The following is a 27,425-nucleotide window of genomic DNA, read 5'->3' on the forward strand; positions in this document are numbered from 1 at the left end:
TACTAAGCACTCAATTCATGTCCAAGTCCCCAGTCCCAGGGAACTGGAGTATCCAGACTAGCACGGAAAGAGGCAGGCGGGTAGGGTTGACAATAGTAACAGTTATTAAGATTTTACTTCTGCACTGGTGGAGAAAATAGTGAAAAATACCACTGCCTAAAGCCCCACCCCCATCTCCCCAATTAAAGGGTCCAGGGACCAGGGACCCACTCCAGTACTTCAGTAGACCAGCTTCCACCAGAGCTGAGAAGTGCCTTTGCCCTATGGGCAGTATCTCCTGGGCACCTTCTATATGCCTGGATTGCCTAAACTAATGAACATCCATTGTTCAGAAAAGGAAGGTGAACTCTGAGTTCATTAGTCCCTCCCCGCCACCCTCCTGTAACTGATAAACCTGTGGATTCAAAGAATGAAGCAACCAGCCCCTGGCAATAAAGGCAACAGTTGCACCAGCCTATTTTTCTGGGTGCCAACATGCTGTGGCTTCTGGTGCTGTCTGTCTGCCTTGATCTACAGAGTAGTTATCAGGTCCCGGGCCAGGGGTGGGGCATGTGGGGGCGGGGGCGGCAGCTTGCCAGATACATAGCAACTATTGAGGACTCACCTCTCAAACGCTGCTGGGCCAAGGAGGAGGCTTAAGAGCCACAAAGACTGAGTGACCATCCTCCAGAAGCCCAGGGGGGATTCAGGAGAAAACAGAGGGAAAGAGCATCCTTGCAACAGCTTAAGAAGCTATGTAGGAAGTAAGAGATTCAGGAAGCAGAGGGAGCAAGGCCCCTGGGAGGGAGATGAGGGTGGGAACTCTCCCTGGGCTGAGAGTTCTCATCCTTCATACCTCAAGAGTTCAGAGAAGTGTCACTGACTTACACCAAAGAGAAAAGTAAACAGTTCTCAATTAGGGAAGAGCCTGCTTTTTTTTTCTTTGAGACAGGGTATTGCTCTGTCATCCAGGCTGGAGTGCAGTGGTGGGATCTTGGCTCACTGCAGCCTCGACTTCCCAGGCTCAAGGGATCCTCCCACCTCAGCCCCCTGAGCAGCTGGGACCACAGGCACATGCGCCATCAAGCCTGGCTCCAATTTTTTTTTTTTTTTTTAATTTGTAAAAAAATAGAGACGGGGCCTCACTATGTTTTCCAGGCTGGTCTCACACTCCTGTCTGTCCTCAAGCGATCCTCCCACCTCAGCTCCCAAAGTGCTGTATAGATGTGAGCCACCGCACCAGGACGACAATAATTTCTTGATGTCATCAAATACCTAGTCAATGTTCAATATGCCAAATAATCACTTTTCAATTAACTAACTATGGAAATAGGCAGCTGGAAGAAGAAGTTAATAGCACGCCGGGCGCGGTGGCTCACGCTTGTAATCCCAGCACTTTGGGAGGCCGAGGCGGGTGGATCACGAGGTCAGGAGATCGAGACCACGGTGAAACCCCGTCTCTACTAAAAATACAAAAAATTAGCCGGGCGTGGTGGCGGGCGCCTGTAGTCCCAGCTACTCGGAGAGGCTGAGGCAGGAGAATGGCGTGAACCCGTGAGGCGGAGCTTGCAGTGAGCCGAGATCGCGCCACTGCACTCCAGCCTGGGTGACAGAGCGAGACTTCGTCTCCAAAAAAAAAAAAAAAAGAAGAAGAAGTTAATAGCTTAAAGAATTATAGGTGGGATGTTTTGATTTATCGGAGTGCAATTCCACAGCGCAGACCCACTGTTCACTGGGTCGTGTGAACTCTTAAGTGTTTTTAATTTTGTCCTCCAGCCTAAAGTGAGTTTACTTTGGCAAATGCTTTTTGTCCCCTTTATGTCATCAAAAAGGCAGCCTAGGGACAGTGCGAAGAGTCTGGATTCAAACAGCCTTTGGGTTCAAATTCTGGCTGTGGTTCTGCGTGGCTGTGTGACTTAGACAAGATACTCAACCTCCCCATCTCAGTACCCTGGTCTATAAAACATCCGTTGATACTACCTTAGTGGGTAGGGAGAATTATATGAGATAATGAATCTCAGAGCCTGGCATGTTAATTCCCTTCCTTTAAAGTAGAAGTTAGGGCCACGTGCGGTGGCTCACGCCTGTAATCCCAACACCCTGGGAAACCGAGGTGGGTGGGTCATGGGGTCAGGAGTTCAAGACCAGCCTGGCCAACATGATGAAACCTTGTCTCTACTAAAAATACAAAAATTAGCCGGGCGTAGTGGCACACGCCTGTAATCTCAGCTACTTTGAAGCAGGGGAATCGCTTGAACCCGAGAGGCAGGGAGGTTGCAGTGAGATCGCACCACTGCACTCCAGCCTGGGCGACATAGCATGACTCTGTCCCCCACCCCACCCCACCCCAAAAATACATATACATATATATGTGTGTGTGTGTATGTGTGTGTGTGTATATATATATATAAATATATAATATATAAAATATATATACTATATAAAATATATATATTATATATAATATATTATATATTATATAAAATATATAATATATAAAATATAATATATATATGTTATATGAAATATATAATATATAAAATATAATATATATATGTTATATGAAATATATAATATATAAAATATATATTATATGATATATTATATATTATATATAAAATATATATTTTATATATATATATATTATATATATATATATATAAAAATTAGCCAGGCGTGCACCTGTGGTCCCAGCTACTCAGGAGGCTGAGATGGGAGGATCACCTGGGTCCAGGAAGCAGAGGTTGCAGCGAGCCGAAATGGCACCACTGCACTCCAGCCTGGGTGACAGAGTGAGATCCTGTCTCAAACTAAATAAATAAAGTGTAAGTTAGGAGCCAGGCACAATGGCTCACTCCTGTTGTCACTCTTTTAAAGTCATATTGTAATTCTTATATTTTAGAAATACATACTGAAATAGTTACAAATAAAATGACATGTCTAAGATTTGCTTCAAAATAATCAGAGCACAGGGGAAAATGAAAACAGACTACATATGCATGGCAATTTTAAAGCTAAGTGATGGATGGTACACGGAGGGGTTATTACATTATCCTTTCTACTTTTATGTTTATATTTCTTTCCATAATAAAAAGGTAAAAACAAAAAAGATGTAATTCCAGCTCACCCAGTTCTGAAGTCATTAGCAGTTCAAAATTAATAGAAACTAGTATGAAGTAATGAAATTTTCCTATTGGTGTTCTATTCGAAAGAATCCAGAACCTTGAGGAGCTTACCGGGGCTGGAAGGAGACAAGGGCTTGGGCTCCAAGGGAGGAAGGAGCAAATGCACCAGAAGAGATGGCCTCAGAAAGAGGCCTCCCAGGAAAGCATTGTGCACAGTGTGAATGGGAGGCTGAAAACTACCCCTGGGACTGGGATTTCTCTAATCCTCTGCAAACCTGCTCCTTCTTTCAGCCCCCGTATGCAGAAGCGAGGATGCCGTTTTCAATCATGTTTATGGCCTCCCTCACCCCTCCCTAGAGGGAGGAGTGCCTTTAAACTGGGGTGGGGCAAGCCAGTTGAAGGAAGGGAGGAGGGCAAGGTGGGAGCAGGTTTTGGAATCTTGTCAAGTTTGGGGCCCCAATTCCCCTCGGGCCCCTGTCATGAGTCAAGCCTGGACTTTCATCTCCAGCAAAGAAGTAGGATTAAACCGGGATCTTCAGATTAGAACCTTCACCTCCACCCCTCCCCCAGGCCAAGCTTCCGGCTCCATGTGTGGTCTTGGACAAGCTAAGCCTTCAACTCTGGGCCTCAGTTTCTCACATCTGGGAAACTAGGAGAAGGGTTAGTCCATCTTAGAGGGTCCTGTGTCCCCAGACAGGGATCAACCCTGTCTACCTATAAGGAAACACCTTCTTAATTAGAGGGATTTTCTGTGCCCTAATAGTCTGAATAACTGGTTCTTAACTTTTTTTTTTTTTTTGAGACAGTTCCTATTAAGATAAAAGGCAAGAACATTCCACCAGAAAAATGCAATTTGCACACCATTTCAAGATTTCAGGGGTTAATGAAGACTTTCGAATCCATCCATAACCCCAAAGTAAAGACACTCCCTAACCGCCATCCCCACCTATCACATTTAACTTCATCCCAAAGATATCCAAGTCTTCAGTCATGGCTGCAGGCATCTCAACAAGTAGAGAAGGAATCAGCCTGAGGCAATTAGAAAACAAAGCTAGACTGGGAGCCAGTTTGGGGTTCCCAGGATGCTGGAAAACAGTGAGCAACAAACATGTTTCAAACCTGCAAAAACATACACACCATGCTCATGTCATCTAACAGGTACCAGATTTCTAATCAGAAGTCAAGAAGCTGGTGGTTTCTGGTAAGAGTCCAGCTGCTCGGAGCCATTCTTTTTTGTTGTTGTTGTTATCTTGACAGCTACTAGACACTGGGCCTTCTCTGTCCACTACAAGAGCCACTAATTACATGTGGCTGCTCTACTGAGGCTCTTGCAGTGTGGCCAGTCCAACTGAGCAACTGAATTTTTAATTTTGTAACTTTAAGCGTTAGGCCGGGTGTGGTGGCTCACACCTGTAATCCCAGCACTTTGGGAGGCCAAGGCTGGTGGATCACCTGAGGTCAGGAATTCAAGACTAGCCTGGCCAACATGGTGAAACCCTGTCTCTACTAAAAATACAAAAATTAGCCGGGTGTGGTGGCGCATGCCTGTAACCCCAGCTACTCAGAAGGTTGAGGCACTTTGGGAGGCTGAGGCAGGTGGATCACCTGAGGTCAGGAGCTTAAGACCAGCCCCATCTCTACTAAAAATACAAAACATTAGCCGGGTGTGGTGGCAGGCACCTGTAATCCCAGCTACTCGGGAGGCTGAGGCTCAAGAATTGCTTGAACCCAGGAGGCTGAGGTTGTGGTGAGTTGATATCATGCCACTGCACTCCAGCCTGAGCAACAGAGTGAGACTCTGACTTGAAAAATAATAAATAAATATAAAATAATTTTAATCTAGTTTAGAATACTAGATTTCTAAAACTTAAGTACCCTCCAAAAAACTATTAAATGTCTCTTTAATAATCATTTATATTGATTGCATGTTGAAATAATTTTTTATATATTGGGTTAACTATCTTTAAAATTAATTTCACCTGTTTCTTTAATATGACTCGTAGAAAATAGAAACTTACATGTATGGCTCACATTGCATTTCTGTTGGACAGTGCTGGGCATTGTGCTACAGTACCCAGCACATAGGCATGGTCCCTGCTTTCACGAGGTTTACAGTCCAGCAGGGGACCTGGTTTGATTTGGTTCGGTTCGGTTCGGTTGGTTCGGTTTGGTTCGTTCGGTTCGGTTCGTTCGGTTGGTTCGTTCTTCGGTTCGTTCGGTTCGTTCGGTTCGGTTGGTTCGTTCGGTTCGGTTCGGTTTGGTTCGGTTCGTTCGGTTCGTTCGGTTGTTCGGTTCGGTTCGGTTCGGTTCGGTTGGTTCGGTTCGGTTCGGTTCGGTTTGGTTTGGGATAAGAGGACAAAGCTAACCAGGGAGTAAGGGAGGGCTGCTCACTGGACCCCTTCAGAAGTAGGTGATTCTGCTGTTCAACAAGAGGGTTCCATGTGGCTGACACCAGAGTAGAAGCCCCCTCCCAAAGCTGGCCCCTCTCCCAGTTGTCACTCCCATCTAGAAGTTGCCCTAAGGTGCCAACCTCTGCCTTTTCCAGAAAATCACCACTGACTCAGCCCTTCCTCCCCACCACACCTCCTTATCCCTACAGGGTGGAGAGGCGGTGAAAAAAAAAAATTGTCCAAGAAAACTTCTGAAGGGGGCGGACCTGGCACGCTTCAGGATGGCAGTAGCTGAGAAAGGGGGCGGGGGCGGGGAGGGGAGGAGGAGCTGGCCGAAAGCCCAGGGCTCTGTGCCAGGCTGATCCAGAGGCAGGGCAGCCAGACAGGCGGGAGGACAGGCGGGCGGGCGGGCGGGCTGTCGAGTGGCAGGCTGGCAGGGGTAGGGGCCAGAAAACATTGACCTACTGGGAGATGTGGGACTGGGCAGAGCAGATGCCACCACCACGAAGAAAGCCAGAGTGTGAGGGGACTGGAAGGCGAGGACGCCACTGGAATAACTGTCGCCCTGTGAGCAAGGTCTTTTAATGTATGTGGCATACACGCACTGCCTCCTTCCTATACTACTTGTTGGGGAAAAGTAGGAAGGAAAAGCAGGTCACCAAGAGCTACTCTGGGCTGAACCTTTCTTCCCACTTCTCTGGAGGGCTCTTCTACCCACGTTTAGGGGAGAGAAGGTAATCACTCAGCTTATATGACCACAGACACACACACACATATACACACACGCGTGCACACACACAATACACACACCTTAATCTGTCACCAAGAAGTTACAGTTGAAAAACATCAGATTCATACATTGAGGCAGAAAGGAAAGGGGTAAGCCTCTGAAGCCTGAGAGGATGCTGAACAGTCACTCTCATTTCACAGATGGAGAAACTGAGGCTCAGAGAAGGAAACAGACTTGCCAACTTGGAGGCAGGACTAGTAGGCTGCTTGTGCTCACTGCACCAAACTCCACTGCTTTCTTTCTGAAGACAAGTGTTAATACAGCAGAAGCCTGAAAAGCCCCGACGTCAGGAGCAGGAAAAGTGCCCATATTCTGTATGGTTAAGTGTGTGCCAACTGGCTTTTACTGCATGCGGCTCTAATTTGGGCACGGGATTTCACTTGCGGAAGAGCTAAGTGCCCTATAATACGGCTGGATGGCTGTCAGGGAGATTTGTTAGCGGGGTGAAAGGGTGCTCACCAAAAATTCCTATCATGCAAAATGTCATCTTGCTCTGGGGGAGGAAGGAAGCAACTTGTGGAAGGTGCTAAGGGGCGGTGGGGTCAAGCCAACCTCAGCATGAATACTTTGCTCAATTCGCCTATCTCAGAAATAGTTTGACAAGAAAGCCCATCTGAGCAGCCCCCAAGAAGGCCAAAACAGAAGCTCTGGGACAGCCCAGCTCTTTCCAGACAAATTCCACATCAGCCTGGTCCAACTGCCACCCTCTCCCCCACCTTGAGTGGCTCCCAAAGGGGAGAGGTGGTCATGTGGAAGCACAGAGAATGGGGGGTCCCCGGGGTGGACTGAGGATGTGGAGAAGAAACCATCAGGACAAACCTACAGTATGGGGACAAATGGAAAAGAGGTGACCCAACGGGAGCTGTGCAACTGAGCCTCCCTCCTGCAAGCTGAGATGGGGAGGTCCCCCTCAGGGACACTGCTCACGATCCTTCTCAGACTGGCAGTGGGAAGGGAAGAGTTTCGGAATCTTCCCCCCGGGGTCGGGAAGGCTACTAAGCTCCGAGGGAGGGAAAGGTGGGGGGCAGGAAGACCATCTCTGGCCCGGCCCCGCCTCCCTGGAGATGCTGGTTTAGTTCTCGCCCCCGGTGGAGATGCCAGCCTCTCTCCAGAAAGCTTAAAAGCCATACAGTCACGGCCGGGCGAAGTGCCTCACGCCTATAATCCCAGCACTTTGGGAAGCCAAAGCGGGAGGATCACCTGAAGTCAGGAGTTCGAGACTATCCTGGCCAACATGGTGAAACCCCGTCTCTACTAAAAACACAAAAATTAGCCGGGCGTTGTGGCACGCGCCCGTAATCCCAGCTACTCGGGAGGCTGAGTATCACGGGAGCCGAGATCACGCCACTGCACTCCAGCCTGGGCGACAAAGCGCACCCTCAGGCACTTGGGGTCTCAGAGTCCCGGCCGAGGATGGAGCTGGCGCCCAGTGGAAGGCGTCATGAAAAGACACAGAGTCCAGCTCTGTCCTCCAGAGGGAACAGCCAAGGTGGCCCTCTCAGGAGCAAGGAGAGGAAACCAGACCAGCCTCCAAAGCAATCGGTCTTCGGCAGCTTCCCATTGCACCATGAGAAGGACCCGGCGGACATCCCCGTGCTCCTCGGGGTCCTTAGTGCCCCCTGGTGAGGATGGGCAAACATCTGGGCACCAGCCCCGCAAGCGTCTGCGTGTCCATGAGTGGCGGACGCTGCGCAGGAGCCCTCAGGGATCCGCGTCTCCCCCTAGCTGCCAACCATGACCTGCGGGAAACAGGCGCTGCTGCTGGCTTCTTCCTGGTGGGCGCTTCCTCAGCCAGTCTCTCCCCTGACACGGGCCCCTGCGTCGCCCTCCTCCCCCTCAAGTGCCCTCTCTTCCTCCCCAGGGCTCCGCACAGTCTAGAATGTTCTACCACCAAAGATCCTGTCTGGGAGGACTGAGTGCCTTCCAAGATGGTTCTCGCCTATCCTTGGCCAGGAGGAGGGGACGGCCAAGAGGACCTAGGCGGTGAACACGGCCCCTCGTGGTGGAGCAGGGGAAAGCGCAGCAGAGCAGGCCACTGAGGGGGACGGCAACTGCGGGGCTGGGACTGAGGGGGAGACAGAGGGGGACGGGGACTGAGGGGGACGGGGACTGCGGGGAGAACCACTAACGGGGATAGTGCGGTGCCTGGGAAGGGCGGCGGCAGCTGAGGCGGGGGAGGGGCGCCCTCGTGAACAGGCAATTGAGAACTGAGACGGCGCAGCTGAGGGGCGGGCTGTCCCCGCCTGTGCCCACGGTCGCCCCCTCCCCAGCCCCTCTCACCTAACCCGGGAAGCTGAGCACTCGCCCTCCCACCCCGGAATCTGGGTGGGCTGAGGCCGCAGCGCGCAAGGAGGGGGACCGAGCAGCCCCCCAGCCCCTCCGCTACAGGGCTCCGCACGGTCTCGAATGTTCTACCGCCAAAGCCCTCTTGGGCGCCCCGACTCCCTCCAAACCTGTCCGGCGGGGACCAGCGGCCCTTGGCTACCCGCCCTGGGCCCCGAGGGGGAGGGGACCCGCGCCAGGGGCTGCGGGGTGGGGGTGGGGCCCGGGACTTTGCCCTTTGTCTCTCTCCAGAGCCACCGGCCGGTCGAAACCCGACCCCGTGGCGAAGCCAGGCAGCCGGCGAGGGGCAGTCTCCCGCTCCGGGGTCCTTTAGTAAATCCAGACCCGACCTCCCTGTGGTCAGGGCTGTGACTGAGGTGGTCCTGTGGGGGAAGGGGGCTTCCCGCCTGCACCAGGCCTGCAAGCATTTAAGTGGCAACCGGCTGGGGGTAGGGAACCGGGGAGCCGGGGAGAGGCTGGAAGTGGGGCCGCGGAGGCTGGAAGGGAGAAAATGGCCCGGGAGGCGGCATTCCTTAGAGACCTTGGCTGGGCCGCGGGAGGAGGCGGGACGGGGCGGGAGGCCTCCCACTGTGAGGCCAGGAACTAAGGCCTGGGAGCAGGGTGGGGGCACGGAACTAGAAGCCTTCGGAACCCGCAGAGAAAGAAGCCTCTCCTCCCGGGCTAGTCCCCAAGGCCTTCTGGGAAGCTCCATAGCAAAGTCACAATAGAAGTCATACTCGCCCCCATGCAGAGTAGGGCATTTGTTTGGGGGTGAGAATGACCTTTCAGCCCTTTTGGGGTGTCATCAATTAATGATCTTGTTAATAACTCACCTTTGCATAGTGCTTTAGAGTTCACAAAGTACTTCTTTTTGCCCACACTATGAACCTGGAACCACCACAAGAGGCTGAGTTGAGCCTCTCAACAACCAGGGGAGACTGAGAATATTGCTACTTCCGTTCTGCAGATCAGAAAACGGGCTCAGAGGTCAAGGTGACACTGGCCAGCAAATGTCACTACATTGTGCAGCCTGTTCCTGCTTGCCGGGAAAAAAAGGTAACTGGGTTCCTGATATTTTAGAAACTAACATGTATGGAAGCCAGGCGCGGTGGCTGGTGCCTGTAAACCCAACACTTTGTGGCGTGGGGGGTGGTGCTCAGGCTCTTGCTTGAGCCGGTAAAGTCAAAGCTGCAGTGAGTTGTGGTCGTGCCACTGCACTCCACCCTGGGCGACAGAGGGAGACCCTGTCTAAAGAAAGAAGAAAAACTAACATGTATGAACTATGAATTATGATTCTGTAGACCTGTAACAAAGGTCAACTCTTTGTCTCTTCCTGCTAGGAGGAGGGAGAAGGAGGAGGGAAAGGGAAGCATCTCAATCCCTGCCCTTCCCCCCAAGCTCCCATTTTCCCGTGGGTTGAACCCAAACAAAAGCGGGGGTGGATCAGCCTAAAGCTCCAGCCCTGGTACCTTCCAGAAGCGTCAAAGGATGGAGACTCCTAGAACTCAAAACACTCATCCATCTTATTTTATGAGGTTTCTGGAGATGGGGAGGATTCAGGTGAGGAAACAACAGTCCCAGGAAAAGAGATAGTGACCCCAGATCCCACACCTTACGCATCTGCAAAAGGACAGGCTGAGGCTGACACCTAAGTTCTAACCCCACTCAGATCTTTCTTCCACTTTGTTCGGCTTCCTCTCAGTGTATTATTTTATTCCAACAGAATTCCCATTTCCCATCTTAACTGCCCAGACAAGGGGAGAAAATCTGGACCCATCCATCTCAATTTTCTTCAACTGGCCGGGCGCGGTGGCTCATGCCTGTAATTCCAGCACTTTGGGAGGCAAAGGAGGGCGGATCGCCTGAGGTCTGGAGTTCTAGACCAGCCTGGCCAACATGGCAAACCCCTTCTCTACTAAAAGTACAAAAATTTGCCAGGTGTGGTGGCACATGCCTGTATCTACTTGGGAGGCTAAGGCAGGAGAATCACTTGAACCCAGGAGGCAGAGGTTGTATGTAGTGAGCCAAGATTGCACCACTGCACTACAGCCTGGGTGACAAAGCAAGACTCTATCTCCCAAAAAAAAAAAAAAAAAAAAAAAAAAAAAAAAAAAAAAATTTTCTTCAACGACTCAAGATAATCTGAAAATCTCAACGGTGATAGGAAAATACAATGCAAGGTAGGTATGAAATGCCTGGGGAGGCTCAGAGCAAGGAGAAATTTTATCTGCTACCCCAGCCCCTGCAAAAAAAGCTCAAGAAAACCTCAACCTCTCTGAGTACTGGAGGATCACCTGTTCCCAGCGTTTTTTTTTTTTTTTTTTTTTTGGAACAGGGTCTCATTCTGTTGCCCAGGCTGGAGTGCAATGGCACCATCACAGCTCATTGTAACGTGAAACACGTGGGCTCAGGCAACCTTCCTGCCTCAACCTCCAGAGTTCACACCTTCTAACAGAGCTCAACTTTGGAAATAGAAATACCTGGGTTTGAAATCCCAGCACTCCTACTTATTGAAGGTGTGACCTTAGTTCAGATTGTTCTGTAGAATGAAGATAATACCTTCAGAGTTCTTTGGGAAATTCAGTGAAGTAACGTGTGAGCTGAGTAGATACTCAATAAATGCTCCTATAATTGTATAAAGAACTCATCTTTTGAGCCTTATCACCTCACAGTGCTCAGAAGCAAAGATGCTCAATAAGAGAAATAAACAGGAGTGGCTGCCCTACCAACTGAGAGCCTCATTTCTGTGAATCCTCACTGAATGCCTCCCTCTTCTAGGTGAATGGTCTGCCCAAAAACAGCTCCCTGTCCATCCACAAGGCTGTTTTTGTTTTTTGGGTTTTTTGTTGTTTTTTTTTTGAGACAGAGTCTCACTCTGTTGCCCAGGCTAGAGTGCAGTGGCACCATCTCGGCTCACTGCAACCTCCACCTCCCGGGCTCAAGCGATTCTCCTGCCTCAGCCTCCCTGAGAAGCTGGGATTACAGGTGCACACCACCATGCCCGGCTAGTTTTTGTTATTTTTAGTAGAGACGGGGTTTAAATGTTAGCCAGGCTGGTCCATGAGGCTCTTCTTAACCCATTCCTCTATTTTTTCTGCCTTGCCTCCAAAACCCAGCTTAGCTCTAAAGCCTCCCTCCTCTATTTTAGTTCCTGAGTTTGTGTGCCTCCCATTTTAGTGTGTGGACTCCTGGACTCTGTACTCTCAGTTTTTCCTGGATTTAAAGTGAAAATGCTGGAGGGCAGACTTGGCCTTGTACCTCTGTCTTTTGGGAGCCCTCTCAACCTCTATGTCTCACTTCCCCACCTGAAAAGACCCAATAATGCTAAATAAAAACTCAATAAATAATCAGTATTTAATGCAGGAAAGGGGACACACAAAGGCTTCCATTTTCTTTAGGATGAAGAGGTGACCGCACTTTGGGAGGCCAAGGCGGGCAGATCACGAGGTCAGGAGATCAAGACCATCCTGGCTAACACAGTGAAACCCTGTCTCTACTAAAAATACAAAAAGTAGCCGGGTGTGGTGGCGGGTGCCTGTAGTCCCAGCTACTCGAGAGGCTGAGGCAGGAGAATGACATGAACCCGGGAGGCGGAGCTTGCAGTGAGCCGAGATCGTGCCACTGCACTCCAGCCTGGACGACAGAGCAAGACTGTCTCAGAAAAAAAAAAAAAAAGAGGTGACCACCGTGTGGGAAAAAGTAAAACTGGCAATAGTTTTTAAATGGCCATTTTTTGAATCCCAGCACTGCCACTTACTGGAAATGAACAGAGGGAAGCAGGAATGGGTAAGTTACTATTTAATGGGTATAGAGTTTCAGTTTTGCAAGATGAAGAGTTCTAGAGATAGATAAAGGTGATGGTTGCACAACAATGTGAATGTTTTTTGTTTTTTGTATTTTGTTTTGTTTTGTTTGAAATGGAGTTTCGCTCCTTTTCGCCCAGGCTGGAGTGCAGTGGCGCAATCTCGGCTCACTGCAACCTCCGCCTCCCAGGTTCAAGCAATTCTCCTGCCTCAGACTCCCAAGTAGCTAGGATTACAGGCGCACGCCACCACACCTGACTAATTTTTGTATTTTTAGTAGAGATGAGGTTTCACCATGTAGGCCAGGCTGGTCTCGAACTCCTGACCTCAGGTGATCCACCCACCTCGGCCTCGCAAAGTGCTGGGATTACAGGCGTCAGCAACCACGCCTGGATATGTTTATGTCACATAACTATATATTTAAAATGGTTAAGATGGTAAATTTTACCTTTTTGCATATTTTACAATTAAAAAAATTTTTTTAAGGTGGAGTTTCGCTCTTGTTGCCCAGGCTGGAGTGCAATGGGATGATCTCGGCTCACTGCAACCTCTGCCTCCCAGGTTCAAGAGATTCTCCTGCCTCAGCCTCCAGAGTTGCTGGGATTACAGGCATGTACTACCACGCTCGGCTAATTTTTGTATTATTATTAGAGACAGGGTTTCAAATGTTGGCCAGGCTGCTCTTGAACTCCTGACCTCAAGTGATCTGCCCGCCTTGGCCTCCCAAAGTGCTGGGATTACAGGCATGAGCCACTGCGCCCAGCCTAAAAATAACTTTTTTTAAAAAAGTACCAAGGATAAAGAGAAAAACCTAAAAGTTTCCAAAGAAAAAATATCTGAAATATCTCTTAAATTGTATTTCCAGCAGGGCACGGTGGCTCACGCCTGTAATCCCAGCACCTTGTGGGGTTGAGATGGGCAGATCACCTGAAGTCAGGTGTTTGAGACCAGCCTGGCCAACATGGTGAAACCCCCATCTCTACTAAAAATACAAAAATTAGCCGGGGGTGCTGGTGCACACCTGTAGTCCCAGCTACTCAGGGAGGCTGAGGCAGGAGAATCGCTTGAACCCGGGAGGCAGAGGCTGCAGTGAGCCAAGATGGCACGCACCACAGCACTCCGGCCTGGGCAACAGAGCAAGACTCCATCTCAAAAAAAAAAAAAAGGCCGGGCGCGGTGGCTCACGCTTGTAATCCCAGCACTTTGGGAGGCCGAGGCGGGTGGATCATGAGGTCAGGAGATCGAGACCACGGTGAAACCCCATCTCTACTAAAAATACAAAAAATTGGCCGGGCGTGGTGGCGGGCGCCTGTAGTCCCAGCTACTCGGAGAGGCTGAGGCAGGAGAATGGCGTGAACCTGGGAGGTGGAGCTTGCAGTGAGCCGAGATTGTGCCACTGCACTCCAGCCTGGGCCACAGAGCCAGACTCCGTCTCAAAAAAAAAAAAAAACAAAATTATATTTCCTTCCATCTGCACTGTAAGATCAGGGTCTTTCACTTGTTCCTCATTGTATTTCTAATACCTAGCAAAGGTATCATGCAATAGTAGACTGTTACTAGATAAAAGTAACTGGACGAATGCATGCATGTATGCATGAATGAATACATTAGAGGTACCAATCTTTGCAGCAATATGCAAGCTATCCCAGAAGTCTGCAGCACCTTGTTAAATGTTTTCTCCCATGGCTTTTCATTGTAAATATATATTTTTTTAAGTTATTTTTCAAACAGCCAGTGGCTGAGGCAAGGACCCCACACACACTCCTAGGCTACAGCTGCTAACCATGGGGCTTTTAAGAGAAGAGAGCCAAGGAGTTTGGGCCTAGACAGAGAGCATTCCTCTTTTAGTTAGAAGTTTAAAAGAAACTACTCATTCAAGATGGCCAGCAAGAGGGGCAAGGGTAGAAGAGTGGAACAAAGATTATCTCACAGAAATATTAGAAGTTTGTGAAGATCATTCTGTTCCACCTCCTGCCTACACCCAGAGCTCATTCTGGACAGAAATCACTCCACTCTATTCTAAAAAGCCAACAGCAGCAGCATATCTTAACCAAATGGTAATAAATATAGAGAGGAAGAAAACCCTATAGATAACCTCAGTCAGCTAGATTTTAAATAAGTTTAAATAAGTTGTAGGAAGACCCTTAACAAGAGTATTCTTCTGAATCTAGCTGCTTCCTCAGCCAACATCCTAGTACATGTAGTCCTTGTTTCGAATGCACTGGCTGCAGCCACCAACAGCCATGTCTCTCTGTGAAGAATTATCTTTGCCCTTCAATTTATTTACTTTTTTTTTTTTTTTTTGAGATGGAATTTCACTCTTGTCACCCAGGCTGGGCTGCAATGGCGCAATCTCTGCTCACTGCAACCTCTGCCTCCTGGATTCAAGCGATTCTCCTGCCTCAGCCTCCCAAGTAGCTGGGATTACAGGTGCCAGCCACCATGCCCAGCTAATTTTTGTATTTTTAGTAGAGACAGGGTTTCACCATGTTGGTCAGGCTGGTCTCGAACTCCTGATCTCAGGTGATCCACCCACTTCAACCTCCAAAAGTGCTGGGATTACAGGCGTGAGCCACTGCGCCTGGCCTGCCCTTTAATTTAGAACTTCATCTCCAAATCCTGCCAAAACAACTGGTCTCTATTACACTTGGAGTTCTCCTCCCAAGCAACTTAGAGACCTTAAGGAGGAAGTAGAATAAATATTTCTAACTTTGAATAGACATCCTCAACAAGTTTACTCCACCCAACAGCTCCCATTTCAGTTCCTGTCTCCCCTCATTTTCTCTTCCTCACAGTCCCTAATGGAAAGTTGACGAGCCCCAAGCAATCCCAAATGCCACTCCAGAAAGAGGCAACACACATCATTCTGCATAAACTAATTGTAAAACCCTTTATAGTAAATGATTAAAGTCACAAGCCTGTTAAAAGACTGAAAACCACATCCGGATGGGAAGCCCTTTTCCTCCCCATCCCAGTAAGAAGGTTCAACCCTTATTCCCAGGGCTGGGGCTGTGGACATGTGTGTATGTATGTGTATGCACCCATCCATGTGCCTGCATTATGGCACGCAGCCTTTGAGCAGAGGGCTGAAATGAAGAAGTGGGCATAAAGGTGGGTTCTGAGTGCATCTTTGGGAACTGGTTCCAGACCAGGGAACCAGGGAGAGAATGTGAGGACACTACAGAAACAGAAGAAGTAGGGAACAATGTGTGCAGTCACCCCCTGGGTATCTAGGGATCCCCAGTTCCTGAATGCCTACTGTTAGCTTACCAACAACAGCAGGACATGAAAATGAACATACCCATCCCAGCAGATGGGGGAGGTCACTCTCATTTCTTCCTTCCTCAGACCCCCAGGAGGATTCTTACAGTCCCCTTCATCCTGAATTCTTACAACACCTACCTTATATGCAGAGTTAGTTCCCCTCTCACCAATGTCCCTACTCTACATGTACCTTTGACAGCAGTGTGAAATTTCAGGTGGGAACCTGGTCCAAGTTCAGGGCATAAATGATAACAGAATAAATGGCCTGTTTCCCCTAAAGAACAATTAATAGCATTATCTACCATGCTTGCCTCATCTCTCCAAGCCTTCTGTCTCAGAGAATGTACTGTGGGAATCTATAATCTAGGGGCTCTGTGGGGTTGCCCTGGTGAGCTTCATCTCCACTAAAAGGTGGCTTTTCCTTTCAACATACAGGTAGAGTTCCCAAAGCACCCTACACACAGATCCCCTTCAACATGCCTAGCCATCACTGTTCCTAGTGCTTCAGATATATAGCCCAAGCTGACACACACACAGTTCAAAGACAACCTCTCATGGACACATTTTCAGGCATCTGTACACTTGATCAGGTCTAATACTCACGGAGCTAACCACAGCTATATGGGGCAGGGTAGGATACAACTGTAAAGCTTCAAAGGAGGACAAACAATGGCTAGGGCAAGAGGGACAGAAGTCAGTATGCACAACAAAATAATAACAATAAAAGCTACTGTGTACCACTATTAGGACCACTTCTTTACAGTTACAGAAATTGAGCTCAAGCTTTTAAACACTGAATTCTCCTGGGAGGAAGACCTTTCCTCCAGACCCCAGTAAAGGATGAGTGAGAGACCTAGGGTAGGTCATTAAGACTCTGACCTAACAGCACTTCTTCCCTCCTGGAGCCTTAAGAATTTTGAATGATTCCTTTCCTCCTCGTTCCTCTTTGCCAAAGAGCTCAGACCACACAAACAACCATTACACATATATTTCTGAATTCTCTGATTTCTCCACTTAAAGATCCTAACTATATCTAATCAACTAAACTAAACTATCCAATCAAATTTCACTCAGACTTAACATTTTCCATTTCAAGCGGCCAAAACATCCAGATGAGTGATTGAGTTGGTTTTTGTTTTTGCTAGAGACACAGTCTCACTGTTGCCCAGGCTGGAGTGCAGTGGTGTGATCTCGGCTCACTGCAACCTCCACCTCTCAGGTTTAAGCAATTCTCTGGCCTCAGCCTCTCGAGTAGCTGGGACTACAGGCATGCACCACCACACCCGGCTAATTTTTGTATTTTTAGTAGAGACAGGGTGAAACTTGTCGGCCAGGCTGGTGTTGAACTCCTGGCCTCATGTAATCTGCCCTATTCGGCCTCCAGAAGTGCTAGGATTGCAGATGTGAGCCACCATGCCTGGCCTGAATGAGTGATTGAGTTTTTAACCAAAATTAACTCAAAATGAAAAAAAAAAAATTGAAGTTCTCCTTAATCCTCTTTTCATAAGGAAATGTAGAGAGGATTGACTAGAATCCACCAACCAGACATGGTAGAAAGGGAAAGAGAAAATGTAGAGCTTCCCCTCTTCTCCTGCCTCCTCTATTATGGGATTTTTCTCCACAATCCTCCTCTAAACTATAAGCAAAATTTCCCAGCCATCCCATATCAGACACATCCCTTACATGCCTTCCAGCCACCAAAATGCCACTTGTCTAATAACCAGACTTGTCCTAAGGGGTCTTGAAAATATCTGCACAATCCACTCAAAACTTCTCTTAATCATCCAGCTGTTTGCTCTCTATTTCAGTCAAAAGCAGTTTGCTTATGACCAGCCATGCTCCTGGGAACCTGGATTTCCCAAAATGCAAAAGGACTGCATTTCTGATGGTGTTTGTTCTGCACACAGTTACATTTCAGTGTGTTGCAATCAGGTTTTTTCCAACTGTATTAAAAGTATGAGGTCCAAACCTAGTTTTCTGTGATTTACCTGTAATCAACATATATTTTGCCAATCGACTATGGTTAGGGCAAAAGTTTGTTCCAGCCTGTTGTATTATTGCAAACCTACTGTGCTGCAAGGTAGTAAGCAGGTCTTACAAAGCTGGCTCTGCAATAAATTTTAATAGTAGGATGACCCCCCTTCTATCCACTAATAAGTACATAGTCCCCTCTGATCAAAATCTGAAGGGCCATCCAAGTTCTCCTAGTAGAATGAAGTCACTACCTGGGCACTACATACCTTCCTGCTGGCATTGCCTCCCTGCGATGGTGTGTATCAGGTGTTATCTTACAGGATCATTTTTAACCAAACTATCGGTAACCAAATGGGCATACACTTTCTTGAGTACAGGTTTGAGAGACCTTTCCTTCTGCTTTTTGTTTTGACAGGCATTTAAAAAGGTATAGGGGAGGAGAGGAAAGGTGGAAATGGATGGGGTGCAGAAGTTTTATACTAACATGGAGTCAAAGACTGGCTGAGACCCTGAGAAAGATCCTCAGAGCCTTGCCAGTGGCCAACTCGAAGGCCTGTTGTCTCTCTTTTACAAGATAAACAAAATCCATGGATAGAACCTCTGACTACTATTACTGCCTCTGTTATTGTTTCGTATTACTGCCTCTGTTATTGTTTCGGTCAGCCTTCAGGACCTGTGGACAGACACAAACAGCTCATTTTGTAAAGATTGCAGGTTACTTAAATTGACACTTAACTCTTTAAGGTTCTATTTCTCAGGCCAAGACCCCAGCTACTGGGAGAGAGGAACAGCTACTTGCACTTCCATTTTCTTTCCAACTGTCTCATCCTATTTTCCCTTTACCCACTGTTCCTCTCTTCTTGCCTCTTTTCACTTCACATTTACCCACTGGCTTTTTGCCTTAGAATGGAGAGCTCTTGAGGCAGCCCAGGTGCTGGAAAGGGTCTGCAGCCCGCAGCTTGGGGAACCCTCTCGTGGGGTATCTGCTGCGAGGTTTGCGATCTGGGGGTTCCCAGGACTAAGGAGCGCCACAAGCGGCCTGGGATCTCCTGGGGTCTCAGGGATGAGAGGGGAAGTCCTCCTCGGAGACCCAGGCCAGCGGATGTTCTCTGTCAGGGGCTTGTTAAGAGAAGGCAGGCGGGCGGCCCCATCTCAGAGCGAGACGTGATTGCCGGGCTGGGACTGGCGCGGGGGCGGGCGGGGAAGGTTAGGGCCGCCGGGCCCGGGCGAGCGCTCCAGGAAGAGCCTCCAGCGCCGCCGCCACTTTCTCTCTCTCTACTCTTTCTTTTTTGAAAGGGGAAGGGAAGGCAGGCAACTCCAAAAGCAAATATAGCCTTGCCCTGAGCTGAGTCTACCACCCGTCTCCGACCCCTCTCCCGTGGGTAACACTGTGAGCCTCCAGCCGCTCCCCTTTAAAAGGGAAGCGGGAAATCCACCCAACCCCGTATCTCCCCTCCCTCCCTCTCCCTCCCCCCCTCTCTCCCTCCCCCCTCCCCGTCTGGAATTTCCAAGCCGGGACTAACTCGTCTGATTTCTCCAGTCTCCCCTGCTGCTTTTTTCCTCCCCTTTTCTCTCCCTAACACTCCCATCCCAAATTCTAAGCTGCACTTTGTGGAAGACATTAGCCACATTTCAAGAATCTTTTAAGAGGATGGGGAACGAACAACACTTACTTTAAATTCTAACAGCTAGGAAAATGTCCGTTCTTCAAATGCCTTTGGTTCATACGCTTATTCTAACAACCCCATCACCACCACTACCACCCCACACACAAAAATCAACAGATCTAACCACTAAATAACTCTTAACAAAACCTTTAAACTTCAACAAATAGCACTTGCTGTTCCCCACTTCTCACTCAACTCAACCAGACCTGAATTTTAAAATGTTTTAAAATTGTATACTCAGTGGATTATCTCAATAGTATCTTTGTCAACTGTCTGCTACACATTAAAGTATAGTATAAATACACTCTTAAAAAGTAAGCCTTAAAAGTACCCACACACATAGATTAAAATGATACATATTAAGGTAATTTTAAAAGATTAGAAGCTCAGAATCTTTGAATCAAGGTTCTTCCAATTGCTAATGTCATGTATATATCTCTAAAACATAATTATAAGAATTTTTTTTTCCACCAAAAGCCATGCCATAAAACTTTACCTTTTCAACAATTAACAATACTTCGAATAAATTAGTGATGGGAATTGCAGTTCTTCCCCTTTTTTACTAAAAAGTTCTCCATCTGAGATTATGGTAACATTTCATCTTTTTAATTTGGGTCAGAAAATAAGGGGCTCTAGAAACCTACAATTCTTCTAAGGGACAGTCAGTTGCCACTGCCCTTACGAAACTCTCATCTTGAAATACTGACCACCCAAATGAGAACAGTTAAGGATTTCTACCAGCAGTGAATTTGCAAAGTTTAATTTTTAGGTGGAAATTAAGATAGGGAAAGAATGTACCCCAGTTTCCACCTTTCCTCCAAACAGTGCACAAAAACTTAACATTCAACCATTTTTTTCACTTACGTAAGGCAAAAAAAAAAAAAAATTCTAACCTAATATTAATAAGAAAACCTTTTTAAAACAGTAATCAATTGTTTCTACTTTAAACTTTCATGTTGAATAGTAGTCACATGTATCTTTTACCTTGTATGAGTTAAAAACTTTCTTTTTGATTTGGATACTAATTCATAATTACAACCATTAAAGTAAAAGTGCCTGAAAACCCTCCAGCTCTAGTAATTTTCATTCCCTTGTTTTTTAACCCCTCTTCATTCATTTTTCAGCCCCAAAGTACAAGGTAGGTTTTCTTTTTTCCTTAAGTGCAAATCCATTTCTGAAGACAATTTTTAGGTTGTTTTGCAAACATTTAGTGATCCAGTGATTTCTTCGGAGCCTCGACAGATCATTGTTAAAATATACTTAAAATATTTTTTGCCATTTATAAGACATCCCTTCACAGATTTTTAAAGCTGTTACTTCAGAAAATTAAACTGTAAAATTTGGACACTTTCTTTTGAGAGTTCTCAATTTTATGAACGGTTTATAAAACTAATTTTAATAGGTAGAAGTTTAAGGGAGTTAGCCCACCTCATTTTTAGTCAACATAGAGGAAAAGGAAAGGACCATTAATCTGCCTAAAGAAATCACCAAACTTAGAATTCTTTAATGTGAACACATTTCACCTTTAAAAAAATGCTTCAGTGCATCTCTTTCATTTTTTTCTTAATTAACAGTAACACCTTTTATTTTGATGACACCAGTTGACAGTGAATATGCTATCTTTAGGTCACATTCCTCTAGAAAAAGGCACACCACAGTGGCAAGTGTAACAAAGGTTTAATTCCCTTAAAACGCAAATCATGTCTCAAAGTAATCAAGTTACACTAAAATGGTACCCCCTTTACCTCAACTACTCCTGAGTCTCTCAGAATAAAACATATACAAGCCCTTTCCACAACTGTTTTTAAATGCATTTGGTTTTTCTCTTTTGTCTCAGTATCTGGCAGTGAACATATACAAATTCTCAACAAAAAAGCACAAATTGTTAACCAAATTCCAACACTAAGAGGGGGTTTGAGATGGTGATCTCTAAGAAATTTAGTATCACCTCATTTTAAAAATTCAAGCTAACTGCTGTTTTCAGTTGAAATGCATAGTTTTCAGCCTCTTGAGTTCTTAAAAAGGTACAAATTATATGTATCAAATAAATTCAAACTGAGAACAAAATACATTAAGAGGTATTGCTATAGCATATCTTTGGTTTGATTTCCCCCTCTTGAAAAACAAAACAACCAGGAACATTTAGTTGTTGGGTTTTTATGAATTATCTTAGAAATTGAAATCATAGTTCATTTGGAACTGAATGCCTCAAGAAGAGTTCATAAGGAAAATACAAGAGTATATATACACAAAATATTATTTGTATAGTCGTTCATTTTGCTTAGAATATATTAGTCATAATTAACTAGTTCCTGTTCTATACATCCATGAGATGGAAAAAGTCAGTAACAAACCTAACTGACGAAATACTTTTCAGACACAGACTAAAGACACATACCACAACATACTTCCTCAAAGACACAAAATGATAGAGCAAACTGACTTAATGAAAACAAACTTTCTTTTTTAAATCTTGAGACTTCAAAAATTGATTCATTCTAGAAAAATGAAGTGCCTTCTCACCACCAACCAAAATAAAAGGCAAAGAAAACACAATTGACTCAATGTTTGGGCTAAAAAAATTATTTCAGGAAGGGGGAGAACACATAAAAGATCTAATTTAATATGGGTGTGGACAGAGATTTTTTTTTTACCTAGTCTTCTCACAAACCCCCTCTCCATTCCAACTCAAAAAAGAGCCCTCAGTAATGCATTTTGGAGGGAACAAGGAGCCTAGAAATGACTTAAAAGCAAGCAGATGGCTTGGGGAAAAAGATTCATAAATACAGGGCACCATGAAAATTAAAATATAAATGTTTTGAGTTCCATTTCATCACAGTTTGCTATTTCTCTTGCTTTTCACTTTATTCCCTAAAATTTAAACCATCCTCAAGAGCAACAGAAAAAATCCATATATTTTAGAATTCCACTTATTCTAGGTATTTTTCATCAACACTCAGCTTTCAGTTCAAATATCCATACCCTTTTCAATAAACCTGCTGGTGTCAGTGTATGTTCCTTAGTCACATCTCCAGAAAATGTTTCAAAATAACAAATAAGACTTCTTTTCTTCCTTCCCATTTTATTGCCTCTTTACTCCTAACTCTAATTGCCTTTCCAATAACACGATATTTTAAACATTTGAAGCTCTATAAACGTAGTAACAAGCCATATTGATCTATAGACACAATAGTTCCAAGTTACTTAAATATCAAGCTAAGCCACTGAACAGATTTTTATCTCACATTAAGCTTCCTAGGCCCTCTTAATGGTCCCCCAGAAAAAGCAGTCATCACCCCCCATCTACCCACCCGGAAAAGGCCAGAGACTATTCTGAAATGTACGAAGTTTTCAGTTGAAATGGGGGGTGAGGAGGATCAAAGATTTACTGGGGGCTGCTTTCCAGCTTGGGACATGAGAGCAAACTCTACACTGTCAACATGTTTAAAGTCTGATTTGAGAAAGTAGAAAGACTCTGCCCTTATACTTCCCAGCCAGAGTTCAAGGAAAGGTTTCAGAGTTCAATGCAAGATTTGAAATCCACCATGAATTCTCGGTAAGCATGATAGAGGTACCCCATTTTGCTAAAGAGAGAGGATACAGGGTATTGGAACACACACGCACACACGCGCACACACACACACACACACACACCATTCATCCACGGAGTTCTAGACCCTCCAAAGAGCCCCAGCTCACAGCCTCAACACAAAGCTCTCACCCCAGATGGTCCCCTGGTAACAATGGGCTGAAGGAGTGGGGGTAGGGGGGGCTGGAAAAGGATAGTACAGCCAAGGCATATTCTTTGGAAAACCCAGCTGGGGAGAGGGATGATGTGAGATATGAGGGATTGGGGGTGGTGGGTCCATGGAAAATAAAAAGTCTTTGCCTGTTGCAGAAATATAAAGTACAAGCATAAGGGGATTCTTTGAGGGACGGGAAACTCATTCCACATCGCTTCAGGAGAAGGGCAATCCACTTAAGAATTATGGTGTAGAAAGAGTGGGAAAAACAGAAAATGAGGCCTGCTACGAAGTTGCAGAAACCGCCATGAGTCTGAACTCTTCAAAGATTTTAAGGTTCCCCACAAAAAACGGCCCCACGAGTTGAACAAACTCCACAAGGTTTCTCCCCTATTGATTTTCTTTCCCCTTTAATTCTACAAATAACATCTTTTAACCTACCCCAGCCCCAACTTATTTTTTTTTTTACAAGCTGTAAACCACCCATTACAAGATCTTGGCCAATCTTCCCTCCCTGCCCCCAACATCCGGAGTTGGGGGTGGGAAAGACCAGTAATGGGTTTCTTCCACTGGAGACGCTATGGACCCCTGAACACAGCTTCACAGCACACCCCCGCGGCCCCCCAACCCCCCAGAAAAGAGCTCTTTCCTACCTTTGTTTTTTGGGCACCGAATGTTCAATCTCTAGGCGTTTTCCTTGTAATTCTACTTTCCCTAAAGATAAAAAAAAAAAAATCACCATGAGAGCGTAAACAGGGGTTGGGGGTGGGAAGAAAAAGGGGAAAAGACACTAGGGTAATTCAGGAGTTACTGGGATTCGAGATCTTCCTAGGAATCCAGGCAGTGCCTTCCGCATCCAGATGAGAAAAAGGTTGCTCTAGGAATGGTGGAGTCTATAAATTCGTTATTATTCATTTTTTAATTTTTGCTTTATTTAATCACTGAGGCTTGTTGAGTGGATCGCTCTGGAATCCCGATTTGGGAAAGGTGCGAGGCCATTTGTGTGGGTGCGCTGCCTACAGAGCTCCCAGATGTGGGAAGAAGGAGCCAGGAGAGAAAGGGCTCCCCGTTCCTCAGAAAGTGGGGCGCGGGGCGGAAGGCAGTGTGCAGAATGAAACTTTATTTTTCTCTGTTGGCTAGGAAGAAGGGTTTCGGGCCACGGAGCGGTCACCTGTCGGGGCTGGTTTGGGAAGGGGTGGACCTGGGGGAGCGGAGCGGGGCCTGGCGGGGAGGGTCCCTCACTGCCGCCGCGCGCGCCTCTCGGCCCAGCCTCGGCATCTCGGGAAGCAGCATGGCGACCCGGCGCCGCCGCCGCCGCGCCACCCCGCTCACGCCCCACTTTCAAATCAAAATGGCTCAAGCCCCAGGCCCTGGGCGGGAAGCAGGACCCCCTTCCTTGCAAGTCCTACTGGAGGGCTGCATTCCCCACGCGAAGCGAACAGATCGCAGGAGGTCCGGGTACTCCTTCCACGCCTGGAAAGGCCTAAGACTGAGGAAAGGGAGCCGAGGTTTTCCAGCTGGGGGGGCGTCCACCGGCGGATAGGGAGGGGCTGGGCGTGGAAATAACGCCCAGCGGGGGTCATCTCCTTGTCCCTAAATTCAACCCCCCACTACTGCCAGTGGGGGCTCCCGCCCCGTCGGTGGGGAGGAGGGATGGGGGAAGCCAGAGCTCCTTATCTCAGGCTGGGAGGAAGGGATGAGAAAATCCCGAATGTTTCTGCGCGGGGGTGTGAGGCGCAGAGCGAGGGAGGAGGCATCGAAGAGGGTAGGTCGAGGGTGGGTACGGAGGCCAAGCCCCGCAGGCCTGGGAAGAGAGGAGTTGGCGGGAGAGGAACCGGAAGGTGCGGGTCTCCGTTGTTCGGGGCTCTCGTTGTGGCTTTTCCGGGAGGTGGCTGTGCTCTTACCGGAGAAAGTTTCGATGGCCTTCATCGCCCAGTGCTCGTCCGGGCAGTCCACGAAGGCGTAGCCGGATTTGACCAAGAACTGGCCGCTGTAGGAGATCTTGTGCTCCGCAAACACTTTCTCCAAGTCCGCGGGGGTCACGCTCTCGTTGAGGTTGCCAATGTAAAGCTTGTTCATGGTGGCGGTCTCGGGGCAAGACGCGGTCCCGGGCAAGGCCGAACGAGCGGGCGCGGGTGGCGAGCCTCCTAGGCCGAGAGGCGGGGAGGCCAGCGGCAGGAGCCGCAAACTTTCTTTGCACCCCACCCCAGAAGTTGTCCCGAGCCCAGGGCGGGGAAGGCGGCCTGAGGGCGCGCAGAGGTCGCGGGAGAGTTCGGGGAGAGCCCAGGAGAAGTGCCCGCGGCGCGCAGGGAGACGGACGACACGGCGCAGCTCCTTCCCTTCGGTCCGAAACCCCTCCGAGAGGGCTGGTGTGTCACGTTTCTCCGCGGCCGCCCTGGCGCCGCCTCTAAATAAAATCGACTTGAAAAAAAATGGAGCGGAAAAAAAAAAAAAAGAAGCCACGTGGTGACAGCCCCCACCCACCCTGCAGGGAAAGACCCCCGACGCCACAGGGCCCCTCGGCCCTCCGGCCAAACCCGATAATCTCCCGCCTGAGGGTGGGGAACTCAACTCACCCCCGGGGTAAACTGGGGCGGTGGGGCAGCGTCCCTGAAGCTCTACAGGCCCCTTCCCCCTTTGCAAGAACCTGGCCCCTAGGGAAGCGCCTCGCCCCCACCCATCCCCCTACCCCAGCCCAAACTGGGGGAGGATGGTCCAGCCCAGATTTCGCATGTCTTAAAGGGTAAAATGTACGGTTATTTTTCATTCGTTTTGGGGGGCGGGGTTGCTCACCCCTCCCCGGTTAACTGCTAACGACTGACAGGCGGGGGACGGCCGAGATAGACAAAGAGAAGCTGAAGACTCTGGGGTCTTCAGGAGAGGGTCGCACGAGCTGGTGATTTAAAAAGAAAGGCACCTTTTCCCTAGATGTTTAAATGGAGGGGGGGTCTCCGCCTTCCCCAGGCCAGCCCCACGAAATTCCCCCGCCTCCGGGGATGCAGGACGGGGGGACCCTGCGAGCGCGGGACTGGGAAGTTGGGAACAGGGGGTATCCCAGTGGAGAACGAGGAAGCCGCAGGAAATCATGTTTTGAGATCCCCACGGGAGAAAGAGTGGTTCGCACCCGGGGTCCGGCTGTTAAATGATAACGTTTCGGGGTCCTGGGGGGAACACGCGGAACTGGCCGGAGATGACTCCAGGAGAGAGGAACGGTGGGAGACAAGGAAGAGGGGTGACAGCTAGGGCTAACCGGAGCGAACCGAAGGGGGAGGTCTTAGGGAGGGAGTGACCGGGTGGAGATTTGAATGGTCCCCTTTTCCCTCCCAGAGTCGGGGACAGACAGGTGGAGTTTCCAGCGCCCGCACCACCCAGGACACTGCCGGCAGCTCTCTAGGCCCTAGGTTCGGGTCTCGGAACTTTGTTTGGGGTGCAGGATTCCGATCCCGGCGGGAAGGCGGGAGAGGGACGGAGGGCGGGGGGCTAAGCGCGAAGCCCCGCCCACGTCCCCAGGTCAGACCCGCGGGGGGAGGGGGTAATTTCCGCTCCGCGCACGGGGAAGCGAGGGGCGGGAGCTTAGGGGAGGGGGCGGCGGCCACTCCCCTCCCCCTCCCGCCGTTCCTGGGGAGGGGGAAGCGGATCTGCCTGGGTCCCTTCCCTCGGCTTTGACCAACTCATTCCGGATCCTCCGGCTCCCGGAGCCCGAGGGAGGAACCGACTGGGCAAGGGGCGACACGTGGGCGGTCGCACCCCGTCTGGGCGGTGGGGGAGGGAGCTGCTCGCCGCGCGTTTCGGAGTCCCGGATACGCGGCGGAGAGCGGGACGCGCGGTCCACGCGCAAGCCCTGGCTCCACGGCGGAGCGGCGAGCGAGGCCAACGAGTTTCTAGCGGCGGGGGCTGGGATGGCGCCAGGGGTGGCCGAGAGCGCGGCCCGGAGACCCTGGAACCCCCTCGCCCAGGGAACGGGGAAAAAGGAGGGGTCGACCCCAGAAATTCTGGAGTCCCCTTGAACAGGGCGGAAACTGGGGTGTTACTCCAGACTCTGCAGGAGGGAGGATAATTCTGTCGGGGGCACGCGTGCTGGGAGGGCAGGTGAGGAAGGGGGTCACTCCCCTTCCCCAGTCTCCGACCCCATTGTCTCAGTCGCCTGCGGCCCGGGCCGACTCCGCAACACGTGTTGACTACACCGATATGAATGCCTTGAATTTTTTTTATTGTTATTATTTTTCGTTTGCAGAGTCTGAGCTGACTCCGACTTCGGCTCACCGCTCTGCTGCCGGACGATTGTATGCCATTCAAAAAGTCGGGAGTTGAAAGACAGCACCTTTGTCCCCCTCCCCGTTTTCCCGGCGCGCTGAAAAGAAATGGGGC

At 48.5% G+C, this 27,425-nt stretch overlaps 1 protein-coding gene across 3 annotated transcripts in view; it reads right to left on the minus strand.

Moving 5' to 3' along the window:
- Window positions 1–25,491, minus strand: part of IGF2BP1 (insulin like growth factor 2 mRNA binding protein 1) — a 58,698-nt gene extending 33,207 nt beyond the window's left edge. For 2 of the 3 annotated variants that reach the window (XM_003278751.2, XM_003278750.2), the window contains exons 1-2: window positions 24,962–25,491; window positions 23,711–23,771 (exon numbers count right to left, since the gene is read on the minus strand). In XM_003278751.2, coding sequence (XP_003278799.1) covers window positions 23,711–23,771; window positions 24,962–25,136 — 236 coding nt within the window. In that variant the 5' untranslated portion in view covers window positions 25,137–25,491. The remainder of the gene's footprint in view (window positions 1–23,710; window positions 23,772–24,961) is intronic. The other variant, XM_012503662.2, reaches the window with a different exon arrangement.
- Window positions 25,492–27,425: the final 1,934 nt, after the last annotated feature.

This window comes from Nomascus leucogenys, unplaced genomic scaffold (assembly GCF_006542625.1).
Source record: "Nomascus leucogenys isolate Asia unplaced genomic scaffold, Asia_NLE_v1 Super-Scaffold_258, whole genome shotgun sequence".
Taxonomy (NCBI): Eukaryota; Metazoa; Chordata; class Mammalia; order Primates; family Hylobatidae; genus Nomascus; species Nomascus leucogenys.